The 19,972-nt window shown below is 44.0% G+C and overlaps 1 protein-coding gene across 1 annotated transcript in view; it reads right to left on the bottom strand.

Annotated features, from left to right (window-relative positions):
- MRPL1 (mitochondrial ribosomal protein L1) overlaps nt 1–19,972 on the bottom strand; it is a 423,200-nt gene that overhangs the window by 158,278 nt on the left and 244,950 nt on the right. Inside the window, exon 6 of the mRNA XM_085640944.1 lies at nt 885–996. Coding sequence (XP_085497070.1) covers nt 885–996 — 112 coding nt within the window. The remainder of the gene's footprint in view (nt 1–884; nt 997–19,972) is intronic.

Below are 19,972 nucleotides of genomic sequence, written 5' to 3'. Positions count from 1 at the left end.
GGCCGAGGTATGGTTCATAAAAGCCAGGTAAATAGGGGATTTTTAGCTATTGTATATTTACCAACGATCAGATTAAGGTTTAGACACTGCTCAACAGTGCAGATTCTGCTTCTAAACCCCAACTGATATGGATGTACAATATGGCCCTCCTCAGCCCATATCCTAATCTTGTTGAACAGGATCCTCCGCAAAATTTTCAATGTGTTGTCAATCAGGGAGATCGGCCTGTAACAACTTGGATTAGAACGGTCACCCTTTTTAAAAATTGGCACAATAATGCTAGTTGACCATGTACATAGAAGATGTTATAAGCGATGTAATATGTGAGGTAATTAGCAGTGCAAGGAGGATCGGCGGGATGATGTGCTGAATGTTGCATGAAGAAAGAGCTCGAGTGGCGAGGATGAAAAGCCTATATGACAAGATCTACTCTGTAATGTTCATGGGAAAGATAGTTTTTGGTTAGAGATGTTATGAATTTATGGCTGCTGTATTGAAATAAAGCTAAGAAAGATAGCGTACTCCTCACCTCCGTGTCCTTAATGGAATTTAAACTTTCCATTACAATAGCAAGAACATTTTTCATTAACAATAACAGAGGGGCTTTGTTAAGCATCAACCTCTGTTCCCAGTGGATCAACTAGACTCTGTTCAATCGTTTGTACGAGAGATGGAGATTTGGCACTTACAGAAACTAAGAACCAAAAAAAAGTGTACAACTTGTCAACTATTTGAGGCAGAAATATGACAATAAATGTGCTCTAATTTATACTATGGAGTGTAGCAACCCATCTTCAGTTGCTGTTGTAAGGCTATTTGGGAAATTAAATTAAACAAAAAAGTGAACACTTTGGTAGGGCTTTAAATACAACTGAAAGGCATACCTCTATTATTCTTTGGAAATTGTTTCCTAAGTTTGTTCTTTAAAGGAGACAACTTGGAGACAATGCTGGGAACTGCAACGTAAAAATCGGCTTGAATCTCATCGTCGATAATCTGAACAAAAGAAAAAGTGTTTGTTTGAGACAGCATTCACTGATCACATTTAATTTCTGCCAAGTTCCTGGGAAGAGAATGGTTAAAACACAAATTGCCTCTAACTAGAAAGTCAACAATCTGGCTCAGAAATTATAGTCCACAATACATAAATATAAGGTTACTAGATGGCTACCAATACCAAGGACCCAACGTTTAGTCTTATAAAAAATCATTATTTTTCATATTCAATTGGATCAAGTGAAACAAACCTGAACTACAACTCCTAGAATGCATTAGGTTGTTAAAAAACTCCGGACTAGAGAGCTATATGCTGGATGACATAGAATCATCTAGTAACCTTACCTTAAGAAATATAAAGGTCATGTTTGACACATGAGAGCCATATGTCACTTATTTTTCATAAGCAAACAAAATAGGCCGGATATATGGTGCTTAATGGCATAAATATCTGTAGAAACAGACTGTCATGGGTTAAAATCACACATTATCAATCTGGTATGTCACCCAAAGTACAAATGGTACAGCCTAGCAGCAAATTATCAAGTATCCTTTGAAGCCCCATGAAAAAGGCTAAGATGAAGAAGCAACTGGCTTTGGGTTTCAGGGAAATCGAAGGTATTCACGGTTAGGAGGAATGGGCACTGACATTGCCATTACTAGGGTGGGGCTACTGCCCTAGCTGCATTTCTTCTGGCCCCCTCATTGTGCCCCATAATCATGTATGCCACGGTCACCAAGTTTTTCCCAGCCAGACTACTGAGGAAAAACCAAGCTGCAACATGGCGCATTATAAAAGCAAAAAACACGTACACATTTAAGTCAGACAACTCATCTAAATGATTTAATGCAATAACCATTCAAATGAAATGTCCGACTTTGTGGGTATGCAGCTGGGTTTCTTTCATTATTTTGTATTTAACACAAGTTTTGGCGCTAGGGCCATTGTGGATCTTGGTAGCACCCAAAACTTCTGACTGACCAGTCTAGAAACCACCATTTGTGGGCCCCGCCCACAGTAGGGTTGGATCACCACATCTGTCGATCTGTGGGCAGCTTCTGTTGGATGAGTCTGCCAATACCGAGGGAGGTACTCTGCACCTGCGTGATCACCTCCTTCTCCCTGAATTGGCTCCACTGGCTCCCAGTTGGTAACAAAGAGGCTATGACAAGACTGCCGGAGCGTTGCGACAAGTAAAAAGAAATCGAAGTTCCTTTTATACCTCAGACCCCAGGGAATGGCATCCGAAGGATTGGCACCATGATGGATTGGGAAACCTAATGATAGTCTATGGGTGGCCTCCATTGTGGATAGGGAAGATATATCCCATGAAACCTTACTAGAGGATTTTGAGAAGAAGATTAATTCTGGTAATAGAGAACCCAGAAGAGGCTCTTAGCCACTATGCCACCAGGACAAAAGCGCCGATGCAAGGATTATGCTGATGGGCCAGTCGCCACCAGGTATGTGTCTGAGAGGAACGGGACGGCCCACTGGCATTCCCTTCACCTCTCCTGACCTCCACGCCCTGCTCATTCACAGGTGCCACGGTAACTGACTTCGGGCAAGGCAAATGCACAACAGATTGGCCCCTCCCCAAAAACCCTACTTACCGGGAAACAAAGAAAAAAAGTGCCGGACCAGATCTGGAGCATGAACAGGGGAAGCATCTTCCCAAGTCTTTTCGCTAGGAGGGTGCCCTTTCCAATGAATCAAGAACTGCAGTTTCCTTTGAAAGAATCGAGAATCACAGCTTCCCTGACCTTCATATTCTAGAACATCATTCACTAAAATAGGAGGGAGGCAATGGTAAGGATCCACCCAATAAACATTTCAATTGGAACGTGTGAAATACAGGATGGATCTTCTAGTGCAAAGGCAGTTGGACCCTGAAGGTTACAAGATTGATGACCTGGACAATCTTAAAAGGGCCATAGTATTGAGGCTTGAATTTATTAAAAGAAAGATGAGGAGGAAGAAACTGCAAGGAGAGTCATACTTTATTCCCAACAGCATATGCTGGAGAAGGCACACGATGACTGTCAGCAGAGGATTTGATCATAACCTTAGCATCATGGAGATTAAGAGTTACCCTATGTCTTATAGCCTGTAACTGCCTAAGGAAACTAAGAGCAGCTGGAACAAGGACAGGACCTAAAAGAACAATTGAAAAGGCCTTAGGATCTGCCCCTTGAAGGCAAAAAAAGGGGGATGATTTAGTGTTACTCTGCACAGAATTGGTATAGAAAAACTCAGTCGCAGGTAAAAAAAAAGAAACTAATCGTTCTGTATAGAATTGCAAAAACAGTGCAAATACTGTTCAAGACTTTGGTTAAGTCGTTCCGTCTGACCATTGGTCTGAGAATGGAACCCAGAGGAGAGGACAACCTTAATTTGAAGGAATCTGCAAAATGATTTCCAAAATCAGGACACAAATCGTAGACCTCAGTCAGATACAATAACCCAAGGGACACCATGGAAAGTAAAGATTTCCCTCAGAAAGACTTGCTCTCTCTTTTGCAGAAGCCAATTTCCTTAAGGCCATAAACTGAGCCATTTGGAGAAGGAGTCCGTTGTTATCATAATGACTGGATTACCTTCATGGGCAGTAATGTTACAATATAGTCAGTAGAGATGGTTTGCAAGGGTTGGGTCAGTCGTGAGTGAATGAGAAGTTTTATTTTGAGCACAAGTAGGGACGGAAGTGACAGATCAGTGTCTTCTTGAATGGAAGGCCATCAGAAGGAATGGAGTAAGAGTTCTAAAGTTGCTTTGACTCCACTGTGGCCTGCAACTGGAGAAATGTGCCAGCTCTTACGGACTTAGTCCTTTAATACCTTGAATGGGATTAATAAGGCTTGGCTTTATACACCAGGTCTCCTTATTTGCGAATTTGTCCTTGAAGTGTCTTTTACTAGTCTCTAGAAGTTTGGCATAATCAGCTTGTACTTAGAGAAATTATTGGGTAACTCCAATTATTCATGGAGGAGGGAGTATATTTGGACCAAACGTTACCGGAGATTCTGGATATCTGCGTGATAAGGTGTCAGCAAGGGAGTTTCTAGTGCCGTGGATATGTGTAATAAAAAGTTATACTGATTGAAAAAACAGGCCCAACAAGCCTGTCAACTATTTCTGTATTGTAGATTTTTTTTAGATATTTAAGATTACAATGGTTAGTTCTGATTTTGAAAGATTCACGGGCTCCCATCTTCATGGCCAGGAGCTCACTTTCCAGAACCGAGTAGGTTTCTCTCAGAGTCTGACAGAATATAAGACAGACTAAATATGGGGTGTTCCAACCCATAATCTTCTTGAGTCTTTTGGAGCACAGACTCTACAGACCTGTCGGAAGTGTCTGTCTCCACAATAAATCTTTTTGTCGGGTCAGGATGTCAAAAGATTGGAGCTTGCATGAAGGCTTGTTTTAGTTTGTTGAAGGCTCCCTCTGCTAGAGCGTGCCAATGAAAACCATGGACTAGCATGTGCTTCATTAGGATGCCGGTGATATCGCTAGAAAGTTAAACAAAGTCTCTGATAAACTAGTTTAGATCAAATCAACGACCAACAACTACAACCATCTTGCCCATAGTGTAGGAAAACCACATAGAAGCACTCTATGTGCAGTCATCTAGCGACAATAGTGCAGTCCTAACATACGGGACATTAACAACGCAACAACGACCATGGAGCCACAAAACCGATCCCATGATCAAAAAAGAAATAACATCTGACGTGGTCTTGCACCTCATCAAAAAAATGCGATCTGGAGGAGCACCTGGCCCTAATGGCATTCCGTCGATGGTGTATAAAAGGGACAGCTAGCAAATGGGACACAATTATGGTGCCCTTATTATGGGAGCACAGGTCGGGAAGAAGCATCCCAGAGTCATGGAGGGGTTCCATTTTAGTCCCTTTATAAGAAAAAAGGCTCTTTCTAAGCCAGAAAATTACCAAATGATCGCTCTCCCAGACGTAGATGGGAAGTGCTACGCCAGCACACTACTACAAGAAATGACGGATTGGGCAGTAGTGCGCAAACTGATCCTGTACTTGCAAACAGGCTTTCAAAAGGGATCTCACATTGAAGATACCATGGTCTGTATGTCCCATCTGATAGAGACAACGCTCGCAAAAAAAAAAAAAAAAGAGGGCTTTGCATTTAGCCTACATCGACTTCCAAACAGCGTTCAACAGTGTGGCCCTCCCGAGATGTTGAATGAAACAAAAAAAAAACGGAGTCATTGACAATAGACTATTAAATGCATCTGTAACCCCATACTCGGAAACCTGGGTCAAGATCAGAGTCTCTTCTGGCTAGTTCACGACCCAAAAAAATAAAAACTAACAAAGCTTTAAAGCAAGGATGTACACTGGCCCCAATGCTTTTTAACCTGTATTTGGTGGATTTACCAAATTATCTGGCTGATGCCAGCGCCTTTCCCCCTAAACTCGCCGGAACGAAAATTCAATCACTACAATACGCGGATGACACAATATTGCTTGACCGAACCCCGATCGGGCTACAGCGGCTTCTCATTGCATTGCCATCATACTGCAAAGTAAACAATCAGAAAATAAATACGGCTAAAACAAAGACAATGATAATCTCTAGACAAATAAAGAGGAGAGGTTTATGGCATGTCGACAATATACCCATAGAGATAGTTACAGCATACAAGTACTTAGGAGTATGGATCGAGCATAAAGGAAGGCAGTCCACTCATATCACCGTAATGCAAGGAATGGCACAATCAGTAGAGGAGGCCTACTGCAGAGCAAGGAAAGTCATGAGCTCACCTGACTTCCCGCCCCTAATTCGAGTCATAAGGGCGAAATTATAATAAGTGCATCTGGTTAATGAGAAGTAATCCAGGATCAACCTGGCATGAATTTTTAACACATTGCGTCGAAGCATTGGAAGCTCATGAATTAGGATTTGCCCCTATACCCTTACCCGCAGCAGCAAAACTTAACATAACAAGCAAAGATAATGTCGGCCGACAGTTTTTGCACTAACCCTGAAAAATCTTAGGTCACGGAAGCTGGGCTTCAAAATTATACAACAGTGGGGGCATGCCACACTACTTGGCTTCTCCCTTAAAGCCAATAATGAAGCGTCAAGTAATGAGGCTATGGTTCGGTTTGATTCCACTACTGGCTTATAAGTATGGCCAAGGGTAGAAAGAAATCGTAGCAACACAGTGCCGAGCATGCAGGGGAGCAGAGGAATCATTAATTCATATACTGTGCATTTGTGAGAAATTGCGCCTCTTGAGAATCTACTGGCTTCGCCCCATCTGGCGGACTTTAAACGTACGGACATGTCTAGCAGCCCGGGTAGAATGTATGAAAGGCGACTCAGTGCAGCTGGAGGTACGCTTCATGAAATTTCTATCTGCTGCAAAAGCTATGCTTGATTCTGACTATCACACTGAACTATAAATGCCAAATGCCGTGCCAATTGTTTTAATCTCTGTGTCGCTACAGTTGTCAAAGTGATGTTTAAATCTCCTACATTTTAACATGATGGTAATCCGCTATATTTCCTTTATAACATTGGAAACTATGCACCTCATACTGATTTTAACCGAGCATGATTGCAATGATTTCAATTAATTGACCAATAAAAGCCTACCTCCGATAAACTGTTGATAAAAATTAGCAAACACCAGGTAACATCGAGTCTCCTTAACATTGGAATGGAAAGCCAGTTTAGGATGGCTGAAACTTTATTCTGATCTATGGAAACCCTGTACTGTTTAAACAAAAGCCTAAGTATTCCACTACAGGTTAATCAAATTTGCAGCAACAGTACAACTGATTTTGAGAAAGTCTATGTAATACTTGACTGACATGTTTGTGATTTACAGGGGGTCTTGGGATATATCAAGATGTCAGCAAGATAGACCACAACACATTTATTTAACATGCCAGAGAAAATGTGATCCATAAAATGCTGGAATATATCAGGAGCATTACTTAAACCAAAGGAACTCTAAACACCATCTTCCATTCAGCTCCTTCCTTGATGCGCAACAGATGATCGGCACCACAAAATCGTTATTTAGTAAAGATATCCTTGATTAGAGGTAACAGATACAAATCTTTGATGGTGAACTTATTTGAGCCTCTAAAGTCTATGCAGGGTCTGAGTTTGTTCGATTTTTTAGGGCCGAAGAACAGAGGCCCCTGTGGGAGAGGAAGATCGGGTAATTTGTCCTTTCTGTAAGTTTTCGTCCAAATATAGCTTGAGAGCTTCTTTCTAAGACTCAAAGAGAATATATTCTGCCGAAAGGTTCTAATCCAGGTTCTAAGGGAATGGCACAATCAAACTCTCGATGTGGTGGTAGGAAGAGCTTTTTGGATTTCTCCCCAAAAAAATAATCAGAAAAATCCTGATATTGCTCAGGTACGGCCTGTAGTAAATTGATTTAACCAGGGTCTTCCATGGGAGCCATAACCATCTTTTTTGGAGTCCAATAATCCTCTCAAGAATAACGAAATTGTAGGCAAAACTGAGCGGACAGGAATATCTTTCTTGTTTCACAGTTGATGTAAAGATAATGACGAGACAACCACAATATGATTATGGGATTGGGAAACAAGGAGATCGAATGAAGCATATGCACTGTGTTTTCCAAAAGTTAGCTTTAATGGAGTTGTCATTTCTTTAACTGGTCTGAAAACCAAAGGTGTTCAGTCGACAGTCCGAACCTGCAAAGGAATCTTTTTGGTAATTCAGGGAATACCCTCTACTTGAGCCCAATTCTCATCCATTTAAGGAACACTTTCTCCACTGTCTAGGAGTGCTAGTATTTTCTCATTTTTTCCATTTGGGGTTTCTAATAGGAGTGGTAAGAGGAAGAGAGAGGCTCAAGACTCTTCTGAAGCTCCAACGAAAGGGATTTGACACACTCCCATCTTTTCACCTTACACAAGGGACGGGATCTAGCGTTTCCCAAAGGCCTTGGTGAGCGAACAGGACAGGCTCAAACCAAATGTTCTGCGGATCACAATACTTGCACAGACCATATTTACGTCGATATTCTCTCTGCCTCCGGTAGTGCCCCATGCACAACACCAATCTGCACTGGCCTCTTCTCCAGCAGAAGTGACCTGCCCTTCAGTTGAAGGTTTTCTTCTTTACAAACTTCCAAACAAGGAGGAGGACCGATCTCTTCTCTTTAGGATGTGCGTTCCCGAAGCTGGAGTTTGTTTGCCGGGCCTGACTCGTTAAAGAGGAAATAGTCTGCATGAGCTAAGTGGTCAAGTTCATCTTTTATTTCTTCTTTAAGACCTCTGAAAAACAGTGTGACAAGGGTGTGTTCCACCCATGTTGTCTATCTTGCCAAGTGACGAAACCAGGTAATATAAGCCAATACATCTTGATTTGCTTGCTGGATTTTGCAGAGGGCCTCCTCTGCCGGAAACTCCAAATCTGGTCTCTCAAACATCCACCTGAATGCTGTCAAAAAGGTTAAATAATCTGGTCTCTCAAACATCCACCTGAATGCTGTCAAAAAGGTTAAATAGTTGGAAAGGCATGGATCTTCTGAAGCTACTAGAGGGGTCGCCCACACCCAGGGCTGTTCCAGACAGAGCACTGATGAGGTATCCAACCTTAGCTCTATCCTAATTAGAATTGTGCTAGATGGAAGTCGAAGAAAACGGTCAGGGGGTCAATGAATTCCTTCAGCTTGTTTGGATCTTCAGAAAAGCGTGGAGTTGCTAGTGAAACTACCGGAACATCAAAGACCCTAGCCACTAGACACTATCAGTCTTGGTGTGTTTTTTTATGTTCTGCTATATTTTATATTTGAGAGTTTTAAAATGGTTTTGAATCTGTGGGATTGTTTGGGGTTGGGGAAGGTGTGGTTGGTTTTGGTTTGATGGTCTTTGCAGAGTGTTTTAATCTGTAAGGATCATGTTTCCAGTCAGCCATTTTGGTTAGGCCATCCTACTTGGTAGTCAGCGGTCTAGTGAACTGCTATATGTCTAAACCTAAGTGCCCTACTAACTATAAAAAGCGAGACGTGGACGTGTGCAGCAGATGTGCCGCTGGCGTGCCAAAGGCAAGCCAGTTTGTGCCCACCACATCTGGACGGCGCCAGAGACTGGTCTGTTGAATAGGCAAAGCATCCACTACTCTGCCTCCCAGTTGATGTCTTACAACCCTGAAATGCGCGGAGAGTGCACTTACTCTTTGGATCCGTGGGAGGTGTGTTCAATTTTATGCATTGTGGTTTTACTATTAAGTTCTCTAACCCTGGCCTACGGGTACCCTGGAGGGAGACATTGTTGCAAGTTTGAAGGGGTTTAGTATCCATTATCAATCACTGGTGCGCAACCATGCTGAAATCTTGGATTTTATCATGGAACATTCACCAAATTTTATATTCTTCAAGGACACTTGGCTCAACCAGCCTACACTTCTGGAGACAGAATTAGCTCTTCCTACTCGCTATTGCATTGGAAGGTGCAACAGAACTTGCGGAAGGAGGGGGTGGTATCGCTATTATTTATAGAAACTCTTATGTGTAATCTTGTCGCTTGCAATATACAGGGGTGCGAAAGTGCGCTGTGCCAAGTTCATTTGAACAAAAACCTCACTTTTTCAGGCCTTCTGATCTACAGACCTCCGGGCCAGAGAAACATAAGAAGATGCTAGTAGATTAGATCCCTCTTCATGTGTTGAAATTGGCTAGCTTTAAGATTAGAGTGGGCCTTAACTTGCACTTTTAGCAGATTGATGGCCACCATCACGCAATCTAACCAATGATTTGGAAACTATTCATCTGATTCAATTAGTGACAGGCCATACGTGTGCAGCGGGGTGTATATTGGACCTTGTCTTTTCCAACTTACCCATCCATCGAGTATCCTCTCCACTCCTGGTGGTGTGGTCAGATCACTTTATGGTCCAGATGGATTTGAACATCCCAAGTGCCCCAGGTTTTGCTGCAGCCAAACCAGTTAGTGGAAGGCAATGGCACAAACTTGAGATTGAGAAATCTGGCAATCATATTCAGGTTAGCACTCTACACAAATGTGTGGTTAACCTCTACTTTTAATCTGCTTATACCTGTGCGCTCCAGTAGGCCTAAAAAGAGGCCTTCATCCACTTGGTTTGATGAAAAATTGATTGCCGAAAAAAGGCATTGTAAAGTGCTTGAGCTCAACTGCATTAGAAAAAAAAAGGTATATGAGAGCCATCAAAGTCCATCACAAAATGTTTAAGAAGGCTCGCACTGATTCCTACACTGATAACATTTTAAAAAGTAGCAACCCCTCAAAAGAAATTTATACCACAGTTCACAGTTTGATTAACCAACTAATGCATCCAATGAGAGTTGTGATAAGCTTGCTGACCATTTCTTAAATAAGGTAAATGATATTTATATACATTTTTCTGACGAAACTAGTAGAACTGTGGTTGATGGCCCTTTTTAAAGATGGGCAGCATGCCACAGGAGGATGAGCTGAGGGAGCTGGACAATATCTCAATCTCCCTGATGAGCAAAGTTAAATCGGGTTCTCACGATGACCCTATTAATCCTGAACTTATATTTAAAATGCAGGGGCTCCTTACTCCTACATTTTTAGGTCTAGCGAATCTCTTTGTCCACAGCTGTGGTGCCCACTGCGTGGAAACATGGCAAAGATATTCATCTAAAAAAAAAAAAAAAAAAAACTCTTGCTTGACCCAGTCCAGTCTGACAACTATTGACCCATTTCTCTTCTACCATTCTTGGCAAAGGTAGGGGAGAAACGTGAATAATCTCCAGACAGCACTTTTAGAGAAACACCAACAGCTAGACTCCTCGCAGAACCCAATCTTACGGTGGATGAGGCTTTGTGTATAGCCATGGATGAAGGAGGCTCAACTACACTTATTCTGTTTGATTTAAGCTTTACTTTTGACACGGTCCCATGAGGTGCTGTTACGGCGCCTTTATCAAATTGGAGTTTGGGGCAAGGCACAAGCCTGGTTCGCTTCTTTTTTACAAGATCGATCTTTTCAGGCAATATCCCCCCTTTTCTTTTCTTCTAAGAGTATTCTAGAACATGGCGTCCCTCAAGGCTCAGCTCCAAGTTCTACCTTCTTTAACATCTACGTTAGGCCACTGGCAATGTGATGAAATATTCTGGGATTTCTTTGGGATCCTACACAGATGATAGAAAGCTTTTTTGTCTCTCTGTCAGTGGGCGTGTACGGAGGGTGCTGTCAGTCTTCAGAATTATATGACCGCTATTACTGACTGGATGCATTCTAATTGCCTGAAGATGTATCCCAGTGAAACAGAATCTCTTTTTAGGGAACCATTCTCAGGTTTGGGGAGACCACTGCTGACCAAATCAGCTGCAAATAAAATTGGGTGTCTGACTCGATGGTGCATTATTGTTTCAGCTGCAGGTCAAGGCACTGTTTGGAACTTGTTTTGGCACTCTTAGAAGCCTTAAATTGATAATTGGCTTTTTCAATCCTCAGGTTCGGGGATTGATTATACAGTCTTTAATCATCTCACACCTTGACTATTGCAATATTCTGTATTTGAGCACAAGGAACATTACAAATAGGCTGCAGATTGTTCAGAATGCTGCAGCGAGATTACTTTTCCATCTACCTAAATTCAGCGCTGTTCCTAACCTGCTTGGTAAACTTCATTGACTTCCGATAGAGAAACTTATTTAGTTTAAAGCCTTGTGCGTATCCCTTTAGATTAAGTACAAACATAGGGATCTCAGTTTGGCACCCCTGGTGCAGCCATATACACCTACTAGGCCCTCCAATCAGCTGACTTGAATTTAGCTGTGATAGCTTGTACCAATAGGATCAGGTTAGTAGGTTGCTACGGTTTCATGGACATTTCCGTACTACTCACAATCATCTTCGTTTTAGAAAGTACCTGAAGACCTGGCTGTTTAAAGCTTAGGTCCTTTCTATTTAGGCTCTGTGATGGAACTTTTTTTTTTTTTCTTAAACAAAATTTTATTGGCACCTCCTCTCCAAAAGTCCAGTCCCCATCACATCATCTGTCACTGCATTTCGGTTGTAGCCTCCCTACCCACACACCTCTTCATATTCGTACACATTTTCTGTTTCTGGTTCAAAAAGTACGTTTCCAATCCGCAACTACATATACTCTATTCCTGGCCTTTAATTTCAGATGTTACTTATGCAGCTTCTACACACTTTCTTCCCCAGATTCATCCACCATATCAGAGTCTTTTAAGCAATCTAATTAATGATTCCATGCTCCTACCCTGTCAACTGATCCTCTCTTTTCCCTCACTTCTCCATGCAACACTGCCCGGCTCTGATAAATCATATTTGTGTAGTAGGTGAGTGCTTGGAAATCCCCGTTCTGGGGCAGTTATTTCCTTTATAAGTCAGTATAACATAACATTGTCAGAGTGACATTTTCCGCACGCAACAGTTACAATTCTTGTGTCTGTTATTTGACAATCTGAAGCAAGGCTTGCGCTTGATCTATATGTGGCATGGCCTGGGCCTGATCTATCTACCCAGGTCCAAGACGAATTAGGGCAATGGAAACTGTCGTCCTCCAAAGATTGGTGCCTAGTTGAAGTTCCTCGGTGGCAGTTGAATCGGGAGGTCCAGGTCTTGACAGTCCTGGTCTGCAAGAGGTCAGGGTGCCTCTTTTCAGTAGCCACAATGCTGCCAGAAGAAGACAGTGAAAGCAGATAATGCCTGCCAGAAAGAACCCAGTGGACAAAAAATCTCCAAGTATGGCAGAGAAGAATAGGAGCAGACTTTAGGTTCCAGGAGTAGGCAAGGAATCCAGGGAAAACGCCAGCAACAAGGTGCAGGCTGACAAGCATGCAGGAATATCAGGAAGAAGAATATCGAACAGGAATCAGGATCTAACTAGAAACAAGTTGGGAATGAAGAGGCTACGACAAGACTGCCGGAGTGTTGCGACAAAACGAAAAAAAAAATCTGAGTTCCTTTTATACCTCAGACTCCAGGAAATGACATCAGAAGGATTGGTGTCATGATAGATTAGGAAAATCTAATGATAGTCTATGGGCAGCCGCCATCTTGGATAGGGAAGCTATATCCCATGAATCCACACTACAGGATTCTGGTAAAAAGTTGACTCTGGTAATGGACACCCCAGAGGAGCCTCCTAGCCACTATACCTCCACAACATGAATACAGATGTTGGGAATTATACTGGTGAGCCGGGCCTCTTCAGGTAAGTGTCTGAGAAGAACACGGTGGCACACCAGCGTTCCCTGCACCTCTCCTGAACTCTGCGCACTCTGCCTGTACGCAAGCGTTATGGTAACTGACATCGGGCGAGGCAGCAGCACAACACGAAGGGCTGCACCTTAGTTGCTTCCATTCAGCCTCTCAGTTTCACACTGCTTTGGGCGTTTTTAAATAAAAGGGGTGAGAGTTATATATTACTTTTAGTTTGGCTGGGAAACTAGTGTATACTGCTAGTTCATCTGTCATAGCTGGTGGATTGGCAGGTATAGTCCGAGAAGATCATAATGCAGTCAAATTGAAAGGACACTTTCTCAGCCAACCATGCCCACCTGAGAATTGTGCGTCTGTCTCTACAGTTCAGTACTTAATCATAGGACACAATGGGGTTTCGGTGTAGTGATCTGTGAGCCCTTTTGATCACAAAGCACGTTTGGAACTTATCAGCAGTCATCCAGGTAGTAATACAAGATTAGAGACATTTCTCAGGAGTCTAGCTTTAGGCAAACTCAAAAAAGCAAGTTCCACCCGATTTTCTAGGGCTTATGAGGTTTCTGTAAATTGGTAAACCATAAACTTCAGTTCAGTAATCGTGTCCTTCAGCTTTGAGATCCAACCCCCGCCTCTGAGTTCCTGTCAACAATGTTACACAGATCATGCTAAAGAAGTCCGACATATGCCCCCACTTCTTGATTTTTGGTCTACAGCGGAGCCCTGGAAGTCTGTAGTATTGAACTAGTATCTGTAGCTTCCGGAGCTCATTGCGCTAAGTTTGAATCTGCTGCCAATCTAGACTGGTCTACCTGAGAGAGGTAAATTTATCAATTGTGGTTTGGTACTACCGGGCAAGAGGAAAGCATTCTCTCCAGTGCTCCCAACTTAGCCGAGCATCACCTAATCCAGAGACCGTGGTTAGCCAGGCGCTCAGAACCCCTAAGTCACCACTCAAAGGGGCCTCTGCTCCCCCACCACTGCAAGCAATGGCCACTGAGGAGCCATTGTGTCAGACATGAGCCCTAATCGCTGCCCCCAAGTTAGTGTGCTCACATGGGAGAACTTTCAGTCCCTGCCTTTTGCCACCCCAGGGGCCTTCATACTTAGCTACCAACTAGCTCCAAAGAACTATGGCAATTTCTCCCTTGGTGTACCACTCAATAGTCACTCCCTGATCTGACGTCTTACAATCAGGCCAAACCTCTGTTGGGACACAGTGTTATTGCGGAAGTCGAAGTGGCAAATGAAGTGAGTGCAACTCATGGTGACTATGTACCCAAACCTGCTTGCTGGTGGAAATCCAGTTTATCAAGTGCAGCAGGGACCAAGCACCCAGATCACCTCCTTTTACAACCGTACCCTTTTTTCCAGTTTGGCTAACAGGCATGGCCCTCAGGGGGCATGTCCTATCTGTCTTAAGACCTGTCCAACAGCGAGACTCGCAAACAGGACCCAAGTTTTCAAGTCACCCGTCACGTGCATCCTTCACAACAGGGCCCCTTCTCCTATAGGCCCCTCTGTAGGAGAGCAACCATGCTACTCAGGCACCAGAGCTAGATGGGGGTTCCCCCTTTCAGTCAAGCAGGGCCTCAGATGGTGCCCTGGGAAGTCTACCTGCTTCTGGGTCACAAGGCCCACACTACCCCGAGTCACAGACCACGGTGCTTTGTCAGCCATCCAGCATGCTCTCCAGACCTGCTGCCGGGTGGGTCCCGCACCTTCAGTACTAGCGCACCCCCCCCAGATAGCCACGGGTGGGCATGCGCAGTCACTCTCAGCCATGCACTGACCAGCCATGGGCGAAATCTTCTGGTGCGGACCCTGTCCAACTTCAGGAGCCACTAGACACCTCCCAGCACACGAGTTAAGGGCTAAAGATGGCCCCATATACCAGGGAGAGAGAATGGGGCCTAAAGGCTAGAGCGGTCTGCCTCGAAGCTGGGGAACCGTGTTCAAGTCTCGGCAGGGACCCTCAACATCCTGTGATCCTGGGCAATTCACTTAATCGCCCTGTGCCTAATTAAAAAAAAAAAAAAGTGTCTGTCTGTAATGCAACTGGCGCTCATGTAAAGTACTCTGACACCTTTCGGTCAAGTTTGCGCTATATAAAACTCTGGAGAAAAAAACTGCTGCATTAGATGCTTGAGGAGTACAGCTCTCTCCAGCGGGCATTACATCTTGTCTCGTCCGTAGGACAAACTTCTCCCGCATCACTCACTGGCCAGAGCAGAGGCCTAACTAACTTCACCCTGTGTCCGACGATGGGCCAGAGGGTATATGCTCTTCCATTCAGCAAAAGGATATTTTTCAGCCAGAGTTAAATGGAGCACACTCCAGAGCGACCGCCATCTTGGCTGTTCCGGCCACGCCCTTCCGGTGACCATCATTTCTATACAAATTTAACATGCATCTTCCCTTAGATTCATCTTTAGAATTTTTGTAAAGAACCCCTCACAATTAAAGCTTTCATTCCATAACTGTTGAATGTTCTTTTCCACCTTCAGCCAGGGAAATGTGACTATCTCAGCTGGGGAACTATAAATTATTAAGTGCCTAATACTGGTAAACAAAACACATTGAATTGCATCATTTAGAAACATGAAATCTTTAGGATAATATCATGCTAGAGTGCGTCTGGTACTTGGATCTGCTATACCCCCGATCACCATAACCGCTATAAATAAATATTTTGATCTCTTTTTATAAACCCGTTAGGCATTTGATTTAACAACAGAGGTAGTTTTGATTTAATAAAGTGGTGTATTTATAGATTGCCAGGTGTTCACGCTCCAACTCCCCACCACCCGTTCAGCTTGTGGTGCGTGCACGATGTCGCGACACCCCTTCACTTCACTCAGCAAGAGGGATCCTTCACCAGCCGCTCAGTTAAAGGGATGAGTAGCGCACAATCTGGTCTTGGTGGCAGTGATGTACAGCGTTGAGGCCGCCCAAATGGAGGCGCAGACCTGGAAGGTACGTTACCCTCTTCCAAAGACTTGTCCTGACTTCCTGGGTACTATCGGACAGGGGTTTGGTGGTGGGGGTGAGATGAGTTCTGATCTTGTATTGTTGGGTGGGGGGAATGGACAAGGGCCTTCTCAGGTTTTGCCGGGGACCGTGCATGGTTTTTCCAAGGTGCTCCAGGAGGGAGGGATTTCTTGGGTTTGGAGCAGGCATCTCTTGGGCACTCCACTTGCTCAAGGAGTAATTAGGGTGGAAAAGGGACAAGAGGGGGCATTTATCTGTTTAGAGTAGGTGGCTTTTGGGCACGCTATATGCTCAAGGAGTAATTAGGAAGAGTAGGGGCATTTTTGGGATCACAGGAGGCTTCCTTGGACACACCCTTTGCTCCAGTATTAAGCAGGATCGAAAAAAAAAGATTTACATCAACAATGAGGCACCAAAGCTTATGGCGGTTTAAAAACACCGATGCAAGTCATGTTACGGTTCAAACGTTTTACTTCATGCTGAACGGTAACAGAGTAGCTATTTTCAAGTCATTTTTCGTTTTCCAACATTTGTTTCAGTTGTTTTGTTTTCATCCAACATATGTGTTATGCATTGCTCATGCTGCAAACGGAGTTCGTGGTGTAGATGGGAATTCTTGCTTGAACACAATGGAGAGCTCTGGAGTTGAGGCCGAAGGTAATGAGTTTCTGACCTGCATGACTAAATATTCATCCAGTCTTTGGCCTGTCAGCAGTGCACAGAGCAATTGCTGCATTAAGTGGCAACTATAGTTGCGATTCTAGGCAAAAGTATATATATAAGCTACACAGTTGTTGAATGAAAAGTCAAAGGAAAACGAATGCAATGTGAATGTATGTGAAGGGATGGTGAAGTGGACAAGATAAAACAAAACACATGCGTAATGAGAACGTGAAAAGAGAGCTACAGAGGAAGGAAAAGTGTGAGACAAAGTTTAAGGGACATCAGAAAGATGTGTGGAGAAACGGGTTGTTACTGACAAAGCGATTGCAGAAGAGATGTGAAGGCAAGAATTGGAGCTGTAACTCATTTATCTGACGGTGACTGAAATCAATGATGACAAGCATTGGCCAAGCCAACTGGTATAAACTGTTTGAGGTGCATGTGTGTTGTTTTGTGATGCAGTTCTCTGCACTGACAGAAAACCCTGAGGTAATATCAAACCACTGGTAAGGTAGCACACTGTATTAAGCACAGGATTTTACTTCATGTTTTACCACAGTAAAAAAAAAAAAAAGAAATATGACGTTTTGTGTCTCATATTTGTTGATGCCAATATTATAGCTCAATGGAAAAAGTACTGAATGTTAATGATTTTCCTGCTATGTTTACTTCTCTGGAAATTAAAATTCCGGACAGGCTAGTAAAAAACTGGTTATGTGGCAAACCTAGTTGAGTGAGAGATCATGTACTATTGCTTAATAAGCCCTGTGATGTTGTGACCAGACGTGTATTCTTTTTGGCATGCTTCCATCAATCTACATGGATATTTTAGATCACCACAAAAAGTAGGATTTATGATCATGCACTACAGGACACTGACTACATTATTCGACCATAAACCCTGCAAAGCTGTGATGTTTGTTGAAAATGAAATGGCTTTGTGTTAGTGCAGTATAAGCCTACATAACATGCCACAAAACAGGGCAATAATATTCTGCTCCTCACACGGCATCCATTTTTTGAGTATTTGTCATGCTCAATAAACCCTTTCACATTACATAACTTTTAATATCAATTTTTTTATGTAGCTAAATAATCACTATGAAGATCATCAACTGATTGTGAGAAGTTGGCCTGGCATATGCTGTCCACTAGTTATAGGGGACACCTTACACCAGTCCAATTCGACTCATATGGTGATAGGTTAAAAGACAACCTTTCAAGAAAGCTATCCTAGTGGTAGCTGTGGAGAGCAGCCTTCAGGCTAAGTCTTGAAGGAGTGTTAAGCTTATTGTTTTACCATAGATAACCTCTTGAATAACCAAATTAAAGAGTAGCCCACACAGGTATATATATAAAATATATGTATTTATTCTAAGAATAATCCCACTAGTCTCTTAATGAGGCTGGAGGCAAAGATACAATTCAAACAAGCATTGATAGTTACAATAAATAGCACTGGAATCATAGGGCCCCAGGGGGGGACCAAACCATATATTAAAAAAGTGGTATAAGAACCACGACAATTCTACAGACAATGCCTATGGAGAATATCGCGGTTGAAATTTACAAGATTTAAAACACTTCTAGCAGGAGTTCAAGTTCAAGAGTTTAGAGTTAAGCTTTTGAAGGGCCCACACCCACGAGAGTACCGAGGTGCCCCAGGGAAGCCGGGTGCATAGGTCGTTTTCGATGTCAGGTCGCGGGCTGATTTTCAATGGAAAAACGTGAAGAACTGCTGCTAGCAAGAAGCGTGGTCGATGTTGTGAGGATTGACGATGTAGATCTTGAAGAGAAGGACCTGAAAGCAGAGGGGACAGAGTCTGGGTCACGGCACAGTGACCAGGGGGCTCAGCAGAAAGAGCCCTTCAATGTCGGGTGCTTCCAGGTGGAAGATGGGTAGCTTGGATCGTCAGCCACGGGGTCCAGGAGGCTTCAAGGAAGGCCAGCTTCTGGAGGGCGACTGTCCCACGAAGGATGAGGGTCGCTGCGGTGTTAGTGTCCGGATTGGATCCACTAAGCCTTGGCAACCGCAACCCACGCAAGAATCACAAAACAGCTACTGGTGCAGACCCACATGGTCTGAGCGAGGTCTCCAGCGAGGAGACTGAAGAGCAGGCCTGGAGCAACCAGGGGAACTCTTGGAAGTAAAGATTGACCTCCGCCAGGGCCCACCAGTCGAGAGACAAGGGACCGCGGGACACAGCAATTTGGCGTGCGTAAAGATGCGCCCACGGGTCGCCGGAGCGGGCTAGGGCGTCGATCTTTGGCACAGATGATGCTGAGAGGTTGGCTCAATAATGGGCCAAAGCACAACTTCCCCACTCGTCGAGGTCGTGTGCTGTGCAAGAGGTGGCCGATGTCCTGGGGTATTGGGGATCTCGGCATCCACGGGGGTCCACGGTGCTGAGCTTTGCTGTGCACACTCGCTGGTCTCTGGGATGCTTGGAAACCCACCTCAAAGTAGGTTAGGAGTCATCGATGTCCGTAGGCGCAGCGAAGTTCCAACCGGGTCACTTGCAGTGGTTCAGGTGCCTGCTAAGCAGGGGGGTAACTCCTTTACCCCAAGGGAGATTTCTTCATTTAGTTGTGCGGCAGCAAGTCGAAGTTCAAGTCTGTAAAGTCCAAGAATAATCTGAGGCTCTGGGGACCCTGTATTCACCTTTATCCAAAGATTAGGAGAGTGTCTAGATCAGAGCCCACCAATGAGAGTTCAGGCGGGAAAGGGTGGCTACACCCTCTCCCCTTTGTGTGTTTTCCCGCCTGGGCAGGGGACAGGATGCCCCTGAACCGGTTTGAGGCGGTGTATGCAGAAGTAGGCACTGGAGAAGCCTACGTGCAAGTCTGAAAGACATCCTATGGTGCACCCACCCAGTTCCAATCCACAGTCTGTCTGGGGAGGTGGGAGCACCTCCCTGCAACAAGATCCCTATTGTCCAGCTGCCGTGGCTGGAGTTCTGCCCAGCAACAGGCAGCCAGAGTCGTGTGGGTGGCAGGTAGCATCCATTTTGTACTACGTGTGCACTTTTAAATTGGTGTCTAAAATCTGCCGCTTTTACCATATCACCCCTCTAGCAGGGGGGAATCATGCC

The sequence above is a fragment of the Triturus cristatus genome, chromosome 2_2 (genome assembly GCF_964204655.1).
Source record: "Triturus cristatus chromosome 2_2, aTriCri1.1, whole genome shotgun sequence".
In the NCBI taxonomy this organism is placed as follows: Eukaryota; Metazoa; Chordata; class Amphibia; order Caudata; family Salamandridae; genus Triturus; species Triturus cristatus.
Note: the sequence above shows the minus strand (reverse complement) of the source record. Positions and strands in the feature narration are given on the sequence as shown.